This window comes from Diceros bicornis, chromosome 5, assembly GCF_020826845.1.
Source record: "Diceros bicornis minor isolate mBicDic1 chromosome 5, mDicBic1.mat.cur, whole genome shotgun sequence".
NCBI lineage: Eukaryota > Metazoa > Chordata > Mammalia > Perissodactyla > Rhinocerotidae > Diceros > Diceros bicornis.
Genome location: NC_080744.1, coordinates 27,869,053 through 27,883,586, shown reverse-complemented (window position 1 = coordinate 27,883,586; position 14,534 = coordinate 27,869,053). Strand labels below are relative to the sequence as shown.

The window sequence follows — 14,534 nt, the reverse complement described above, 5'->3', positions numbered from 1 at the left end:
CCTTCCAATCAGCGCAGAGCGACGCACGTCTTTGCGGAAGTGACGGCGGTTTCGAGCCCTGTGGGGGCGGTGGGAGCGATGAGGGGACTGAGACCTTGGTAGCCGTTGTGTGAAGATGGAGGTAGGACGCTGAACGCTAAGAAGGCTGGCAAGAGAGCGCGGCCAACGCAGTTGAAGCGGAGGCGGGAAGCTGGGCGGAGAGGCGGCCGACGGGAGGGGCGAGAGAGCGGGGTTTGGGGAGTGTTGTCAGAATGTCGGGGTCAGAATCCGTCGCTCCGAGCTAAGTCCCTACTCCCCCTAACTTATCCCCGCGGCTTTCTTTTGGTTTCCAGTTTCCCGGAGGAAATGACAATTACCTGACGATCACAGGGCCCTCGCACCCCTTCCTGTCGGGGGCCGAGGTGAGCACGAGCTGCCGACGCTGTGGGGGGAGGGCGTGAGGCAGCGGTGGGGCAGGGTGGCGGGGAGGAGAGCGCGGACGCCGGGGACCGGGGGCTGGGAACCAGGGGCCGCGATTGGTGTGTAGGGAAAAGTGGCAGCTGCTTCTAGAGCCTATGAGGACTATGGGGAAGGCCCGGGAAGCTGCTGTCATCAGAAAAGCAGGACGTTGGAAGGAGCTAACCTATTTAAGAGAGAGAGTGGATCGGAAGGCAGAGTGGAATTGTCTCCTTTCGTTCGAGAGAAATAACTGCAACAATCTTGGGGGATCGCAGCTGGAAGAAATGTTTCAGCTGAAGAAATTGGGGTGAGGGGAGGAGTTTACCTAGCCGGGGTTAACTGTGGACATTTGTTCATTCTTGAACTCTGTTGAAGGGGTCTTTGTCTCACTTCAATTTCCTGCTCAGTGGTAAAAAGAAAAGTTATAGTTATGTTTACGTACATGGTGTTAGTTTTGCTAGTGACAGGATAAAAGGAGATAGTTGCTAGAAAACAGGAAGGGAGTTGAGTAGAACATGTGTTTCTGTGTGCCAGCGACTCAGAGTTTGGGCAGGTTACTTCACCTTTGTATGTCATAGTTTCCCCAGCTGTCAAATGGCTGTAATAATAGTTTTATTGTGATGTGAAATAGAAGTAATGGTTATGGTGAGGTCCTTTAGTATTCGTAGAAAAGTTTGGGTTGAAATATTGTCATAATATAGATATGTATTACTTACTTATAGGCAAAGAGAAAGATGGAACAGACAAAAATAAATTTCCTGGTCTTTGAGAAACTGTGAAGTCTTGAACTTGCTACTATCTTTTGAGGATTTTAATTTTCTTTTTAAGAAGTAGTGTGTACCATTTGCATAAGTTTTTTATACCAAGAATTCTCAATTGCTGTTGAATGGGCTTATCCTATAATAAATTTTAACGTTTTCATGAATGAGAATTAGATTGACAAGAGACAGTTGCTAGTTTTTTTTAACTTTTTTTAATTGTTATTATTATTCTCCTAAGCAGGGAAAAATATGAATCAAATGAGCAGCAAATTTAGAAATGTTATAAAACTAAAATCTGTTTGATGCTTTGCAGTCTCATTGCCAGTTTCTTCTGAGTGATATCTCTGTGGTTTAATTTCATTATTTGGAGCATAGTAAATCTCACATTGGCCTCATCCACATGCAAGTGCATCATTGCCAATTTCTTCTGAATCAGGTCTCCACAATTTAAATTTCTTTATTTAGACTGTTGTAAGTTTCACATTGGCCTCTTCAAGAAACTTTCTAGATTTGATTCTTTGTTTTTACTTCTATGACTTTGAGAAATTAAAAAACAAAACTGTTTTGCCAAGATGCTCATAACTAAATTTCAGTAGCTTCCTTTAGCCCAGGGCTTTGTCATTGTTAACAGTTCTCCTTCTCCTCATTACAACTTCTTCACCTTCCCTTTCCTTCTTGTTTTTTTTAACCTTTTTATTTTAATTAGTTTGTGGTTTTTGTCATATCTGTCTTACCGTGGGCCACCCCAAATATAACTTAGAACTAGGTAAAGGTAATATTTTTAAAGTTTTCTTTTAGGAGAAGAGTAATTTTAGAGTTTTCTTCTAAGAAAAAGATAGATGTCCATAAAAGTACTAACCATAAAAAAATTGAAAAATTGAACTTCATTGAAATGAGGAATTTCTTTTCATCAAAAGACATCATTAAAACATTAAATAGGCATGCCACGGACTGGGAGAAGATATTTTAATACATATATCTGACTCATTCAGAATATATCAAATACTTCTGCAGAATAAAAGAAAGAATCTAATTTAAAAATGGGCAAAAGATTTGAACACAAACTTCACAAGAGAGGATATCCAAATTACCATCAGGCATATGAAAAAGTGACATCATCACTCACTGGGGAAATGCCAATTAAAATCATAGCAAGACACCATTGCACATACATCAGAATAGTTAAAAGACTGACAATTCCAAGAGTTGACAAGGATGTAGATAACTCTTAATCATTGCTGGTGAGAGTGTAAATTGATTCAACCACTTTGGAAAATGGGCACTGTCTACTAAAGATAAACATATACCTAACTAGTAATTCCACTCCTTGATATATACATGAGAGAAGTGAGTGCATATAGTCTCCAAAAATGTGTATGGTCACAGCAACTTTATTCATAATAGCTGAATACTGGAAACAATCCAGATGTCTGTAAATTGGTACATGTGTAGAAAGGAATACTACACAGCAATAAAAAAGAACAAACTACAAATGAATGCAACTTGGATGATCTCAAAAATGTAGCGTTGAGTAGAAGAAGCCAGACATAAAAGAGTAGGCACTATATTCATTTTTTAATGAAGATCAAGAATAGACAACACTAAACTATGGTGATACGGTGCCGGAAGATGAGAGGATTGCGCAAAAATGGGCAGGTTTCCGCTCTGCTGTACCCAGGGTCGCTTGGAGTCAGAATCAACTTGGTGGCACTAACAACAACAAAACTGTGGTGATAGAAATCAGAATAGTTGTACCTGTTGTGGAAGGGAGGGAGTATTGACTGGGAAGGAGCATTTAGAGTGATAGAAATGTTCTGTATTTTTGATCTGGTGGTGGTTAATTGAGTGTTTACATATGTAAAAATTCATCGAGGTTTACACTTAAAATCTGTGTATTTGACATAAGTTTACATAAGTAATAAAATAAAAAATAATAATATAATTTTTAAAGAGTAAGTGTCCAGAGAGGAAGGCTTAGCATTTATTACAGCATTCCTTGAGATAGGAAAACTCCATAATTTGAAGGGAGTTTAATCTTTCTCTTTCTCTCATTCAGGTTAGCTCTTACATAATGATACTGTGCTTTGAGCACTGTGAAGAAATAATAAGTCATAAAGATGCCTATTCGTAATTAGGAAAAGTACTTATAACATTAGAACCAGTTGATTTCAGGCTGAACAGTTAAAATTTTCACTACTATATCAGTTTTTAAGAACAATTACTTATTTTAATAACCCATAGTACTAGTGTACTGTTGAATAAATAGGTGTTGGATTAAAATAAATTTCTTTAAAATGACTAATCTACACAAGAAACTATTTAAGGAAATACTGGATTGTGTGTTTTGGTATGGAGGAATATGAAAAGGGAGGGAAATGGTATTTTTTAGTTTTTGGTTCTCTCAATAGCTAAGTATCCTCGTTTATAGGCTTTAATTCCCAAACAGCTTCCTCCCTCAAAAAGGCCCAGGAATTTAACAGAAAAGGAAAAGAAAGTTGAGTGAGAAGGTAGCTGAGCTGCATCATGTTCCTATTTTCTCCTTCTGTATCCAAATCATTTAGTTTTACTTTAATATTTACTACAGTTTTATCTTTGTTTTGTATTTGATACTCTAGAGTATGATCTAGTTATGTAGTAGATCCACTAAAATAAAATAACTTTAGATTTCATTATTGGATTTTACCATAATCTTACAGATCATTTGTGGTAGGAAAAGAGATTTAGAGTGAATCCCTATGTTTATTCTAGCATGTGGTTTACCCTTCTGCATTCTTGATCATTGCAGCTGTTTTACTCTTCATACTTAAAGGAAGAAACAAACAAATAAACAAAACAAAAACCCCCAAAACACCGTTAAAGCTGTGGATACTGAATAACAAAGCTGTTTCCACATTCCAGGGGGTGGTGCATAGAAAGAATGCCTTGTTAATTCCGTACAATGGAATCTCTGCATGTCTGGTTTTTAGTGTAGTCTGTGAGAACATTCCAGATGAGGGTTAGTCTTTTGTAGAATACTGGTCTTTTGTTTTGGATATGAATTTTTATTCTTTTTCAGATCTCCTTAAGAAATCATATCATTTTTATATCTTGGCAGAGTTGCTTTTTTATTTGTTGTAGTAAGCAGAAAAGGATAGGCATCTTTTGCTTTGCCAAAGCAATCTGTATCTTTAAAACACTTGAAAACCACTATCATATACTATTAATCTAGTACAATAAATGTTTCCCCTGATCCTTTTTCCCGTCCCTGTAACTTTTTTTTATTTGCATGAGAATTTGGTAAAAATCTTTATACTCTCTTTCTGAAAAATGCTCACATGAACCTAAACTGAAATTTCAGAAAGAGCCATGAACCTGAGGTTGAGAACTTCCACACAATAACAAAAATTATGAGTTGTGTATTGAAAAAAGTTCAGTTCTTGGGGAGAGTCTTAGTTTTTCCTATCAAGAACTACCTGCTCCTACGCTCCGTATGCTACTCTCGTGTAATATCCCAGACAAGTACCAAATTTTTACCATACTAAGTAAAATAGTAAGGATCTTGGAGAAGGAAGATATAGAAATGAAGCTTGTCTTTTTGTCTTCTAGGAAACGTTTTTTCTGTTTGCCAATGTGATTCGGAGAGATTGGGCATTTCATAGACATACTTTTTTCTCCCTAGTTACTACTAGCTGAAAATATTCTTTCTAGCAATGTCGTCATTAAAATAGAAATGGTGATGTTAGTGAGACCCTTTCTGGATCTAGAAAAACCTTGAAGAACTCTTAAAGAATGCATTGTTTAATCATGAAAAAAAATGTGGGTACCTATTGAATTTTATCTCAATGTGTTCATATTTACTATGCCATGTGACAGGTTAGTACAATTTAAAGCTTCTAAAATTCCAATTATTGGGCCGGCCCCGTGGCTTAGCGGTTAAGTGCGCACGCTTCGCTGCTGACGGCCAGGGTTCGGATCCCGGGCGTGCACCGACACACCACTTCTCCAGCTATGCTGAGGCTGCATCCCATATACAGCAACTAGAAGGATGTGCAGCTATGACATACAACTATCTGCTGGGGCTTTGGGGGGAAAAATAAATAAATAAAATTATTAAAAAAAAAATTCCAATTATCTATGATAATTGGTTTGGGCAGGTGGCAAGTTAATAATAATTTGGATATTAATATTATTAATAACAATGGTTAGTAACAGTTATTGAGTAATTATATGTATCAGGCAATGTGACAAGCTTTTGTGCACTAAATCCCGCTATTCCTCATAATAATCATATAAGGAGATTACCTTTATAACTCCCATTTTATTAATGAGGAAAACCCATTCAAGGTCATATTGTGTAAGTGGCAGAGCTGGAACTTGAACTCAGACCTCTCTGACACCAAAGTCTCTTGCTATTATTTATAATGCTCTAGTGCTGCAGATGCCGCTGTTTTATTTTTTTAGTGTCAAAAAGGAACCATAGCATTTAGTACATCTTAGGTCAGACATTGGTTTGTTAGTTGCATGAAAGGTGGCCCCATTCAGAACAGAAAGAGTATGTTGTCATTGGTAGTTGGACTCAGAGGAAGTGATTGAGTCTTTAGCCAGCTAGAGTAATCTTCATTTATTGCAGAGAGACTTGATCAGAGCGTGACTAGGAATGTGTTCTGGAGCTGTTAAAGAACCAGTTTGCCTCTTGGCTGTAGCTCTTATGCAAGTTCTTCTCCTCACTATTATCCTTATCTTGGCATTGTTGGGTTTTCCAAAAATCCTGTACAAATGGGAATCTTATTTGTTGTTAACATCATGATTTCTAAAATGGAGAAGAGGTAGGAAATTCTACTCTAAGTGCATGTATTTTGGAGGGAAATAAGGTTCCCATGACAGTACCTTTTAGGATCTGCTTCAGAAGAACCTAAAACAACAGTCACAGGATAACTGTCTGATTGACAGTGAATTTCTGTGGTCTAATGGTTCGGGTGTAGTAACTGTGAAACAACTGCTATCTATTAGAATCTTTAGAGAGATGTTAAGCATCATAGCTAAACCTGTTATAAAGGCTGTGTCCTTACTAATGGTGCTAAAAGAATTATTCATTAGAATGATATGCATAATAGTATATGACAACCAAGATGGTAAAGGTAGAAAAGAGATGAAAGAATTGAAAACTTTGATTGATGTTGGCATGCTTGTATGTGCCATATCACCAAAGGTATGAGGACGAAGAGAGGTTTATTTGTAAAATTAAATAGGTCTTAAGAAATTGATAACAAAAGTAGGATCCAGGCTGAAAAGAGGTACACTGAGAATCTGCAGTACCCATTGGTGTTCTTCACTTAGTGATATGTAGTTCCTCCTCTTCCTGCTAATTCTTTTTCCCTTTTCTCCCCCTACAGACATTCCATACACCAAGCTTGGGTGATGAGGAATTTGAAATCCCGCCTATCTCCTTGGATTCTGATCCCTCACTGGCTGTGTCAGATGTGGTTGGCCACTTTGATGACCTGGCAGACCCTTCCTCCTCTCAGGATGGCAGCTTTTCAGCCCAGTATGGGGTCCAGACATTGGACATGCCTGTGGGCATGACCCATGGCTTGATGGAGCAGGGCGGGGGGCTCCTGAGTGGGGGCTTGACCATGGTAAGGGGCAAGACATCATCAGGCTTACCCAGGCTCATGGGTATGGTGTTAGGGGAGACGAAAGAGACTCTCTATTCCCTACTACACTTGAGTATTACTTATTTCTTATTCTTGGGGCTAAAGGCTCACCAACAAAGACTTAATTTCCCCTGAATAAATGGATTTATCATCTGAATCAGTTTTACTTGAAAAATGGATTAAAATTATAAATTGTCCAATGTTAGCCCTGAAATGAAAATGATTTATTGTGATTTTGGGGGGAAAAAAACCTTTTTTCCCTCTTTAATTATGGCCTTCACATCCTAGGATTCAAATGTGAGTGTGATAACTGGCACGTTGGGGGATTTATTCAAAAAAAATCTGAACTAAATGTATTAATTGTGGATTGGTATGCATTATAAATCAGTGTATTGGGCTTCCGGCACATCTCCGCAGACCATATTTGAGGCCAGACATCTCTAACATTGGCCTTATGTACTCTGATTGCCTGTGTGTTGCAACTTTAAAAGCTGTTATTTTGGGAGGGTACAGGGAGAAAGTTTTTCTTTACCCTGTGTGTCATCACTGTCTCCAGATTACTGACTAATTCATTTGCTTTTTTGGTTAACTTGTCCAAAATTAAGACTTACCTGGTTATTTTTAGTTATTTTGAAATAGGTCTTTGAATACAAATAAGTGACTTTACTAATTTCTGTACTTTGTTAAAAAGCTTAATATGTTTTATACGTAGACAGATTATTTGATGTTTAAATGATGATACAAGCTGGGAAAGCAGGGGTTTTATAAACTGTCCTGAATTCAAGGGGGGAAGAGTGGTGTTTTTTATATTTAGTGTTTAATTAGTCCTTCTGCTTCTCTCAGGACTTGGACCATTCTATAGGAACTCAGTATAGTGCCAACCCACCTGTTACAATTGATGTACCAATGACAGACATGACATCTGGCTTGATGGGGCACAGCCAGTTGACCACCATTGATCAGTCAGAACTGAGTTCTCAACTTGGTTTGAGCTTAGGGGGTGGCACCATCCTGCCACCTGCCCAGTCACCTGAGGATCGTCTTTCAACCACCCCTTCACCTACTAGTTCACTTCATGAGGATGGTGTTGAGGATTTCCGGAGGGTGAGGCATTCCCTGCCAAAATCAAATCTGCCATGACATTCTAGGATAGAACTCTTGGCATACAGAGCCTACTCAGTATTCTTTACTCCTGCCCTGCCATCTCCTCTGCTCTTTTCTGGGTATGGGGTCCCGTCTCTCAATTTACAGTTTATTATGCTCTTCCCAATCTCCATTCTTATTGGTCCTCATATACTGTACTGATGTTGTAATCCTATTGCCTCTATTTTTAGCATTTCTGAAAATTCCATCCATGTGGCTAGTTTCCCCGATATAAAAGTCCTTTCCTTAACGGTTCTCCAGACATGATACTTCTCTTCTTCCTTCTTGTAATTCTCTCTCTTTTCTCCCGTACAGCAACTTCCCAGCCAGAAGACAGTCGTGGTGGAAGCAGGGAAAAAGCAGAAGGCCCCAAAGAAGAGAAAAAAGAAAGATCCTAATGAACCTCAGAAACCAGTTTCAGCATATGCTTTATTCTTTCGTGATACACAGGCTGCCATCAAGGGACAGAATCCCAATGCCACTTTTGGGGAGGTTTCAAAAATTGTGGCCTCCATGTGGGACAGTCTTGGAGAGGAGCAGAAACAGGTGAGCAAATCATGGGGAACTGGTGGATAGTGAATATTCCAGAAGTTTTAAAGTAAAGGGATAAAAACTAACTTTTCTTTTTAACTTTCTTACATGTTCTTATTTAATATCAGCCCTTTGTTAATGGCATTCACAAATCATCCTTTGTCTTCGAAGTTGCAGCCATCCACTGAATCCAGAATACCCATCTAAAAATTATTAATAATTATTTACACTGAATCTTTTGTAAGCCTCATTTTTTTTCCATCTGTAAAATTAGGCTATTCCTTTTTTTTTTTCCTGCTGGGAAAGATTTGCCCTGAGCTAACATCTGTTGCCAATCTTCCTCCCTCTCTTTTTTTTCCCTCCCCAAAGCCACAGTACATAGTTGTATATTCTAGTTGTATGTCCTTCTAGTTCTTCTGTGTGAGCCACTGCCACAGCATTGCTACTGATGGATGAGTGGTGTGGTTCCGAACCTGGGCCACCAAAGTGGAGTCTGTCAAACTTTAACCACTAGGCCATCAGGGCTGGCTCCGGGCTGTTCCTTTTTTTAAGTTGCATGTTGTGGCTAACTCTAAAATCCACTGCCAAGTTTGGATTTAGAATTTAGTTTAGGGTTTTCTCCTTGTATAGTACAGTATACACTTGAAAGCTGTAGTTAATCTCCCTAAATTTAAACTGGATTAAAAAAATAAATGAAAATTGTGGTACTACATAAATATAAGATACAATTGAAATTGAAGATGGCTATAATTATTATTACTGTAGATTCTCCAGGTCTTATGTCAAAGTGAGTCCAGTACTTAACATTTGAAACAAGCTGGATTTATTATAGATAATTTGTACCAGTTATCTATTGTTGGCCAACAAACCACCAAAAATTTATGGCTTAAAACAGCAGCAATTTATTATTTCTCATGATTCTGTAAATTGGTTGGGCAGTTTTCGTGGTGTTCTTGCCTGGGCTCATTCCTGCGGTTGTGAAATGACAGCTGGTATGGCTCACCAAGATGACCTTGCTCCCATCTCTGGCAGTTGGTGATACCTGTTGGCTGAGATGCCTTGGTTATTCTTCACATGGCCTCTCATCCTCCAAATAGGCTAGACTGGCTTTTTTACAGTATGGCAGACTTAGAGCAGTGTTCCAAGAGAACTAAAACAGATGCTCCAAGGTCTCTTTTTGTCACTTCAGCAACATTCTAATGGTGCAAGAAATTCATAGAGCTAACCCAGATTCAAAGGAAGGGGAAATAGGTTTCACTTCTTAATAGGAGAAGAGCTATGCAGGATGGGAGGAATTCTGGTGGCTGTGATTGCAAACAATTGACCACATTGCTTAAGGGAGAGTATAGTGGTTAGACACAATCCCAGGCTAAGCAGACTACTGATCTTACATAGTTTTGGGGTCAGAATTTGTTTTGGTCACAGAAGTGGGCATGGGTTGGTGTTAGCTTTAGAAGTGTAGTTGTGCTGGCAAGACTCTTGTTGATTGGCTGGCTTTCAGATGCACGGTCACTGGTGAGTCTGCCATGGAGGTTGTCTTAATTATTTAGCTTTCAGAAGTGTATTCACTAAAAGAAGTTGTCAATATTTAGACTGAGATGAATTGTCATTCACTGATGAATAATATAGAATTATCAGTCTTTTCTGGGAGTATGGGGACTTTTTAAACAGTCTCTCTTTCCCACAGGTATATAAGAGGAAAACTGAAGCTGCCAAGAAAGAGTATCTGAAGGCGCTGGCTGCTTATAAAGACAATCAAGAGTGTCAGGTAAGAGGGTTAGGGAAGGTGGACATTTAAATAAAAAGATGTTTTGAGCTGTTTATTAACAGAAGAAGTAAATACCACCAAAAACCTGTGGAACCTGTTAATACTATATAGTATTAAAAGTATATAACGGCTTTCCTGTTGTTTCCACACAAAACCTTGCCAGAGTTTCTTTTTGAGTTTCTTTCCATTGTTTACTTTAGCCAGGGTAGCACCCACAGCTGCTCCTTTTCTTTCTTCCTAATCTGTATATCTTTTCTTGAGAGGTGATTAGAGTGAATATGTCCTGGGAAGAGTACATCTCCCAATGACATTTTTTTTGTTGTTCTTTTAGGCCACTGTGGAAACAGTAGAATTGGATCCAGTGCCACCATCACAGACTCCTTCTCCACCTCCTGTGGCTACTGTTGACCCAGCATCTCCAGCACCAGCCTCAACAGAGCCCCCTGCCCTGTCCCCTTCCATCGTTGTTAACTCCACTCTTTCATCCTATGTGGCAAACCAGGCATCTTCGGGGGCTGGGGGTCAGCCCAATATCACCAAGTTGATTATTACTAAACAGATGTTGCCCTCTTCTATTACCATGTCTCAAGGAGGGATGGTTACAGTTATCCCAGCCACAGTGGTGACCTCCCGGGGGCTCCAACTAGGTCAAACCAGTACAGCTACAATCCAGCCTAGTCAACAAGCCCAGATTGTCACTCGGTCAGTGTTGCAGGCGGCAGCAGCAGCTGCTGCTTCTATGCAACTGCCTCCACCCCGACTACAACCCCCTCCATTGCAACAGATGCCTCAGCCCCCGACTCAGCAGCAAGTGACCATTCTGCAACAGCCTCCCCCACTCCAGGCCATGCAACAACCTCCACCTCAGAAAGGTAGAATCAATTTACAACAACAGCCACCTCCTCTGCAGATCAAATTTGTGCCTCCACCCACTCTGAAAATGCAGACTACCTTAGTCCCAGCAGCTATGGAAAGTAGTCCTGAGCGGCCTGTGAACAACAGTCCTGAGGCCCATACAGTGGAGGAAACCTCTCCTGAGACAATCTGTGAGATGATCACAGATGTAGTTCCTGAGGTGAGCCTCGATTTTCAAGTCTTTCCTCTAGACCAGCGGAAATGTATGAGCATTTTTGTTGATCCAATAAAAGGGGTTGCTACTTGCATTTAATGCCTTGAAACCAGTACAAAACATCCTGTAGAGGACAGTTTCCTGTGACTGTGACTTATCCCACCTAAGATACTCTGTAGTGTTCTTGGTGAGAAACATTAAGAGGGGCCCCCATCCCATACTACTCCTTAACCTAGTAGAAGTAATACTCTAGTTTGACTAGAGAGGGTACAGCCTCAGCGTAGAGTTATTTTTTGGAGGTGTCTACCCAAGGATCCTAAGCGTTAAGAGATAAATCCTACTTCTCCTACATCTTGACTGCTTGACTTGATGTCTTAGGTAGGGGGATAGATAGGAGATATAGCTAGAAAAATTCAAATGAGTCTTTCCGAAGAGACATAAAAGACGTCACATACTCTAGTTTTAACATATACAGGACCAGAAGTCATTTTAAAATATAGGTGTTTGAGACTCTAGCTTCACAATTAATGAAGCACTCATTTTATTTATTTTTTTATTTTTATTTTTTTGTGAGGAAGATTAGCCCTGAGGTAACATCCGTTGTTAATCCTCCTCTTTTTTGCTGAGGAAGATTGGCCCTGGGCTAACATCTGTGCCCATCTTCCTCTATTTTACATGGGATGCCGCCACAGCATGGCTTGACAAGTGGTGCGTTGGTGCGCACCTGGGATCAGAACTGTGAACCCCGGGCCACTGCAGTGGAGCGTGCACACTTAACCGCTGTGCCACTGGGCCAGCCCTGAAGCAGTCATTTTAAAGAAAAATAACCTCCCTATCAACAGGAAACTGAACCTTTCCCTTTTCCCAATGGCACCACATTTCGTCTTCTTTAGCCCTCCTGATCTTAGTTGAGGTGACCCAAACTCTACTCCCATTCTACTTTTGATTTGATATTTTCAGAGGAATATTATTCAAGTATGGAATAAAGTCAGTGATGGATAAGACTAAAAGAGTACTGGCATATGACCAGCATTCCTTAAGGGGAAGAATCTTCATGCCATTCTGCTTGGCAAAGTTCTAAAGCTGGATGGATATAGATGGGGAGTCTAAGAACCCACCTTCTTTTGGAACTTCACTCCCATATGTGAGGGATTGTACACCTGTTGCTCCATTGGGTCTCAGAGTTAATTTGACTAGCTGGCTAGCTAGGTAGGTAGCAATCTAATCCATCTTTGGTGCTCTCTTCCTTTCACAGGTTGAGTCTCCTTCTCAAATGGATGTTGAATTGGTGAGTGGGTCTCCTGTGACACTCTCACCCCAGCCTCGATGTGTGAGGTCTGGTTGTGAGAACCCTCCTGTTGTGAGTAAGGACTGGGACAATGAGTACTGCAGCAATGAGTGTGTGGTGAAGCACTGCAGGTGAGCTTATAGTTCCCCTTCTTATAATTTCAGGAATTGCTAAATTAACTGTGTTGGAAAACATGGTAACCCTGAGCATATAATCAGTATCACCTTACCTTAGGTAGAGTAGGTTGCTATATAGATGTCTGATTTAGAAGCCACTAGAGGGGCCGGCCCCATGGTGTAGCGGTTAAGTGCACATGCTCCGCTGCTGGCAGCCCAGGTTAAGATCCCGGGCGCGCACTGACGAACCGCTTGTCAAGCCACTCTGTGGCGGCATCCCATATGAAGTGAAGGAAGATGGGCATGGATGTTAGCCCAGGGCCAGTCTTCCTTAGCAAAAAGAGGAGGATTGGCATGAATGTTAGCTCAGGGCTGATGTGCCTCTCACACACACAAAAAAGGTACTAGAAAAGTTCCCCTGCTTAAAAAAGATTACATTTGCCACATAGCCAAAGATGACATAATTAGTAGCTCATGCTTTTCAGTTACCACATTACTTCTATGTATGCTCTTTAAAATATGATGACCCATTAAGCTTAGTGACTGAATATTAGGTTATCGCTTTAGTGCAAATCAGACCACTTAGGGAATTAGAATTTGAGGAGGAATGGATAAGTGGTAAGTAGCACAATACGGTGCTAAGTGTGACAGGAGTGGGGGTAGTGGAGAGAGGTTCTGAAGATTTTGACTATCTCCCACAATTTTCCTGGGATTTACCTATATCCATGAAACAAGGCATTGATATTTCCTATCTCAAATCCTCTTCAGTAAATTAGGATTGCCTATACTTCTGCCTTTTAGGCCCATTGCCCATATATTCCTATTGGGTGATATCATCTCACCTTGATGCTACAGGAAATTATCTGGGAACCTATTTGTTTAAGACTGAGTTAAAAAAGAATATATCTAGGCTGTAATTCTAAGTTTGTGTGTATCTTTTTCTCTCTTAGGGATGTCTTCTTGGCCTGGGTAGCCTCTAGAAATTCAAACACAGTGGTGTTTGTGAAATAGTCCTTCCTGTTCTCCAAGCCAGTGAAGACTTAGCTGCTGGGAACATGTCCAAGATCTTGTTTTTAAAACACAAGCTGGGCTTCTGGTAGTGCCTGATTTCAACCCATGATGGTCCTTCATGCTTCTCCCCTTTTCTCTCTTCAGCTGGGGCCAGGCTATGGAGCAGGGATTAAGTTTGCTGTAATCTGGAATTGCTTTTTACTTTCAAGTACAAGCAGAAATACCAGTGATAATAGCAGAGAAAAGGGTGAAGGGAATATGGACAAGCAGAACATAGGGGTGGTGGTGAGGGGTGGTTGTTTGAGGAAACTTGTTGGTATAATTGTCATAGGACATGCCGAAAAGATTATTAAAATGATGGGAGAGTATTCAGCTTTGAGCCTAGGAGAAAATACCACCATGTGCATCCATTTTAACGGGAATAAAAGGTTGCATTAAAGGTTACTTCTTAAAGAGGGAACTATTACTATCGTATCTATACCTTGCTTTGAGAACAAAGGTTTTCAACACAGTAGGCACACTGGGCTATAGGGAAAACAACATCACCTACGAGTTTCTTATTTATTTTTCTTTACAAACAATATTTCTGTAGTCAACATCCCACATTATCTGAGTTTTCAGTTTGAGTATAAAAGGCAGAACTCTACATCCTTAAATTAATATAAGAGGTTTCCCCAAAGTCTAAAGAAGTTGTGTTCACTTGTGTTTGATGAAATATCTTTTAAAACATAGGCCAGAGGTATTTTCACTTACATAATATATATAGGCTAATTTTC

General features: G+C 40.0%; 1 protein-coding gene across 2 annotated transcripts; it reads left to right on the top strand.

Annotated features, from left to right (window-relative positions):
- Nucleotides 1-33: 33 nt before the first annotated feature.
- TOX4 (TOX high mobility group box family member 4) lies at nucleotides 34-14,224 on the top strand. 2 transcript variants are annotated; one of them, XM_058541006.1, is made up of 9 exons: nucleotides 44-121; nucleotides 333-401; nucleotides 6,572-6,814; nucleotides 7,676-7,936; nucleotides 8,291-8,521; nucleotides 10,194-10,274; nucleotides 10,606-11,349; nucleotides 12,599-12,762; nucleotides 13,698-14,224. In XM_058541006.1, exons 1-9 carry the CDS (start codon nucleotides 116-118, stop codon nucleotides 13,756-13,758), a joined length of 1,860 nt encoding a protein of 619 aa, XP_058396989.1. In that variant the 5' UTR covers nucleotides 44-115; the 3' UTR covers nucleotides 13,759-14,224. The 2 variants fall into 2 exon arrangements, with proteins under 2 accessions (XP_058396991.1, XP_058396989.1); XM_058541008.1 differs by lacking the exon at nucleotides 333-401 and having other exon boundaries at nucleotides 34-121.
- Nucleotides 14,225-14,534: the final 310 nt, after the last annotated feature.

What these genes read in the sequence shown, in the direction of transcription:
- TOX4 (XM_058541006.1), top strand. An exon ending in GTGTTGAGGATTTCCGGAGG is followed by an intron (nt 7,937 to 8,290) that starts GTGAGGCATTCC and finishes TCTCCCGTACAG; the next exon opens with CAACTTCCCAGCCAGAAGAC. An exon ending in TCACAGATGTAGTTCCTGAG is followed by an intron (nt 11,350 to 12,598) that starts GTGAGCCTCGAT and finishes TTCCTTTCACAG; the next exon opens with GTTGAGTCTCCTTCTCAAAT.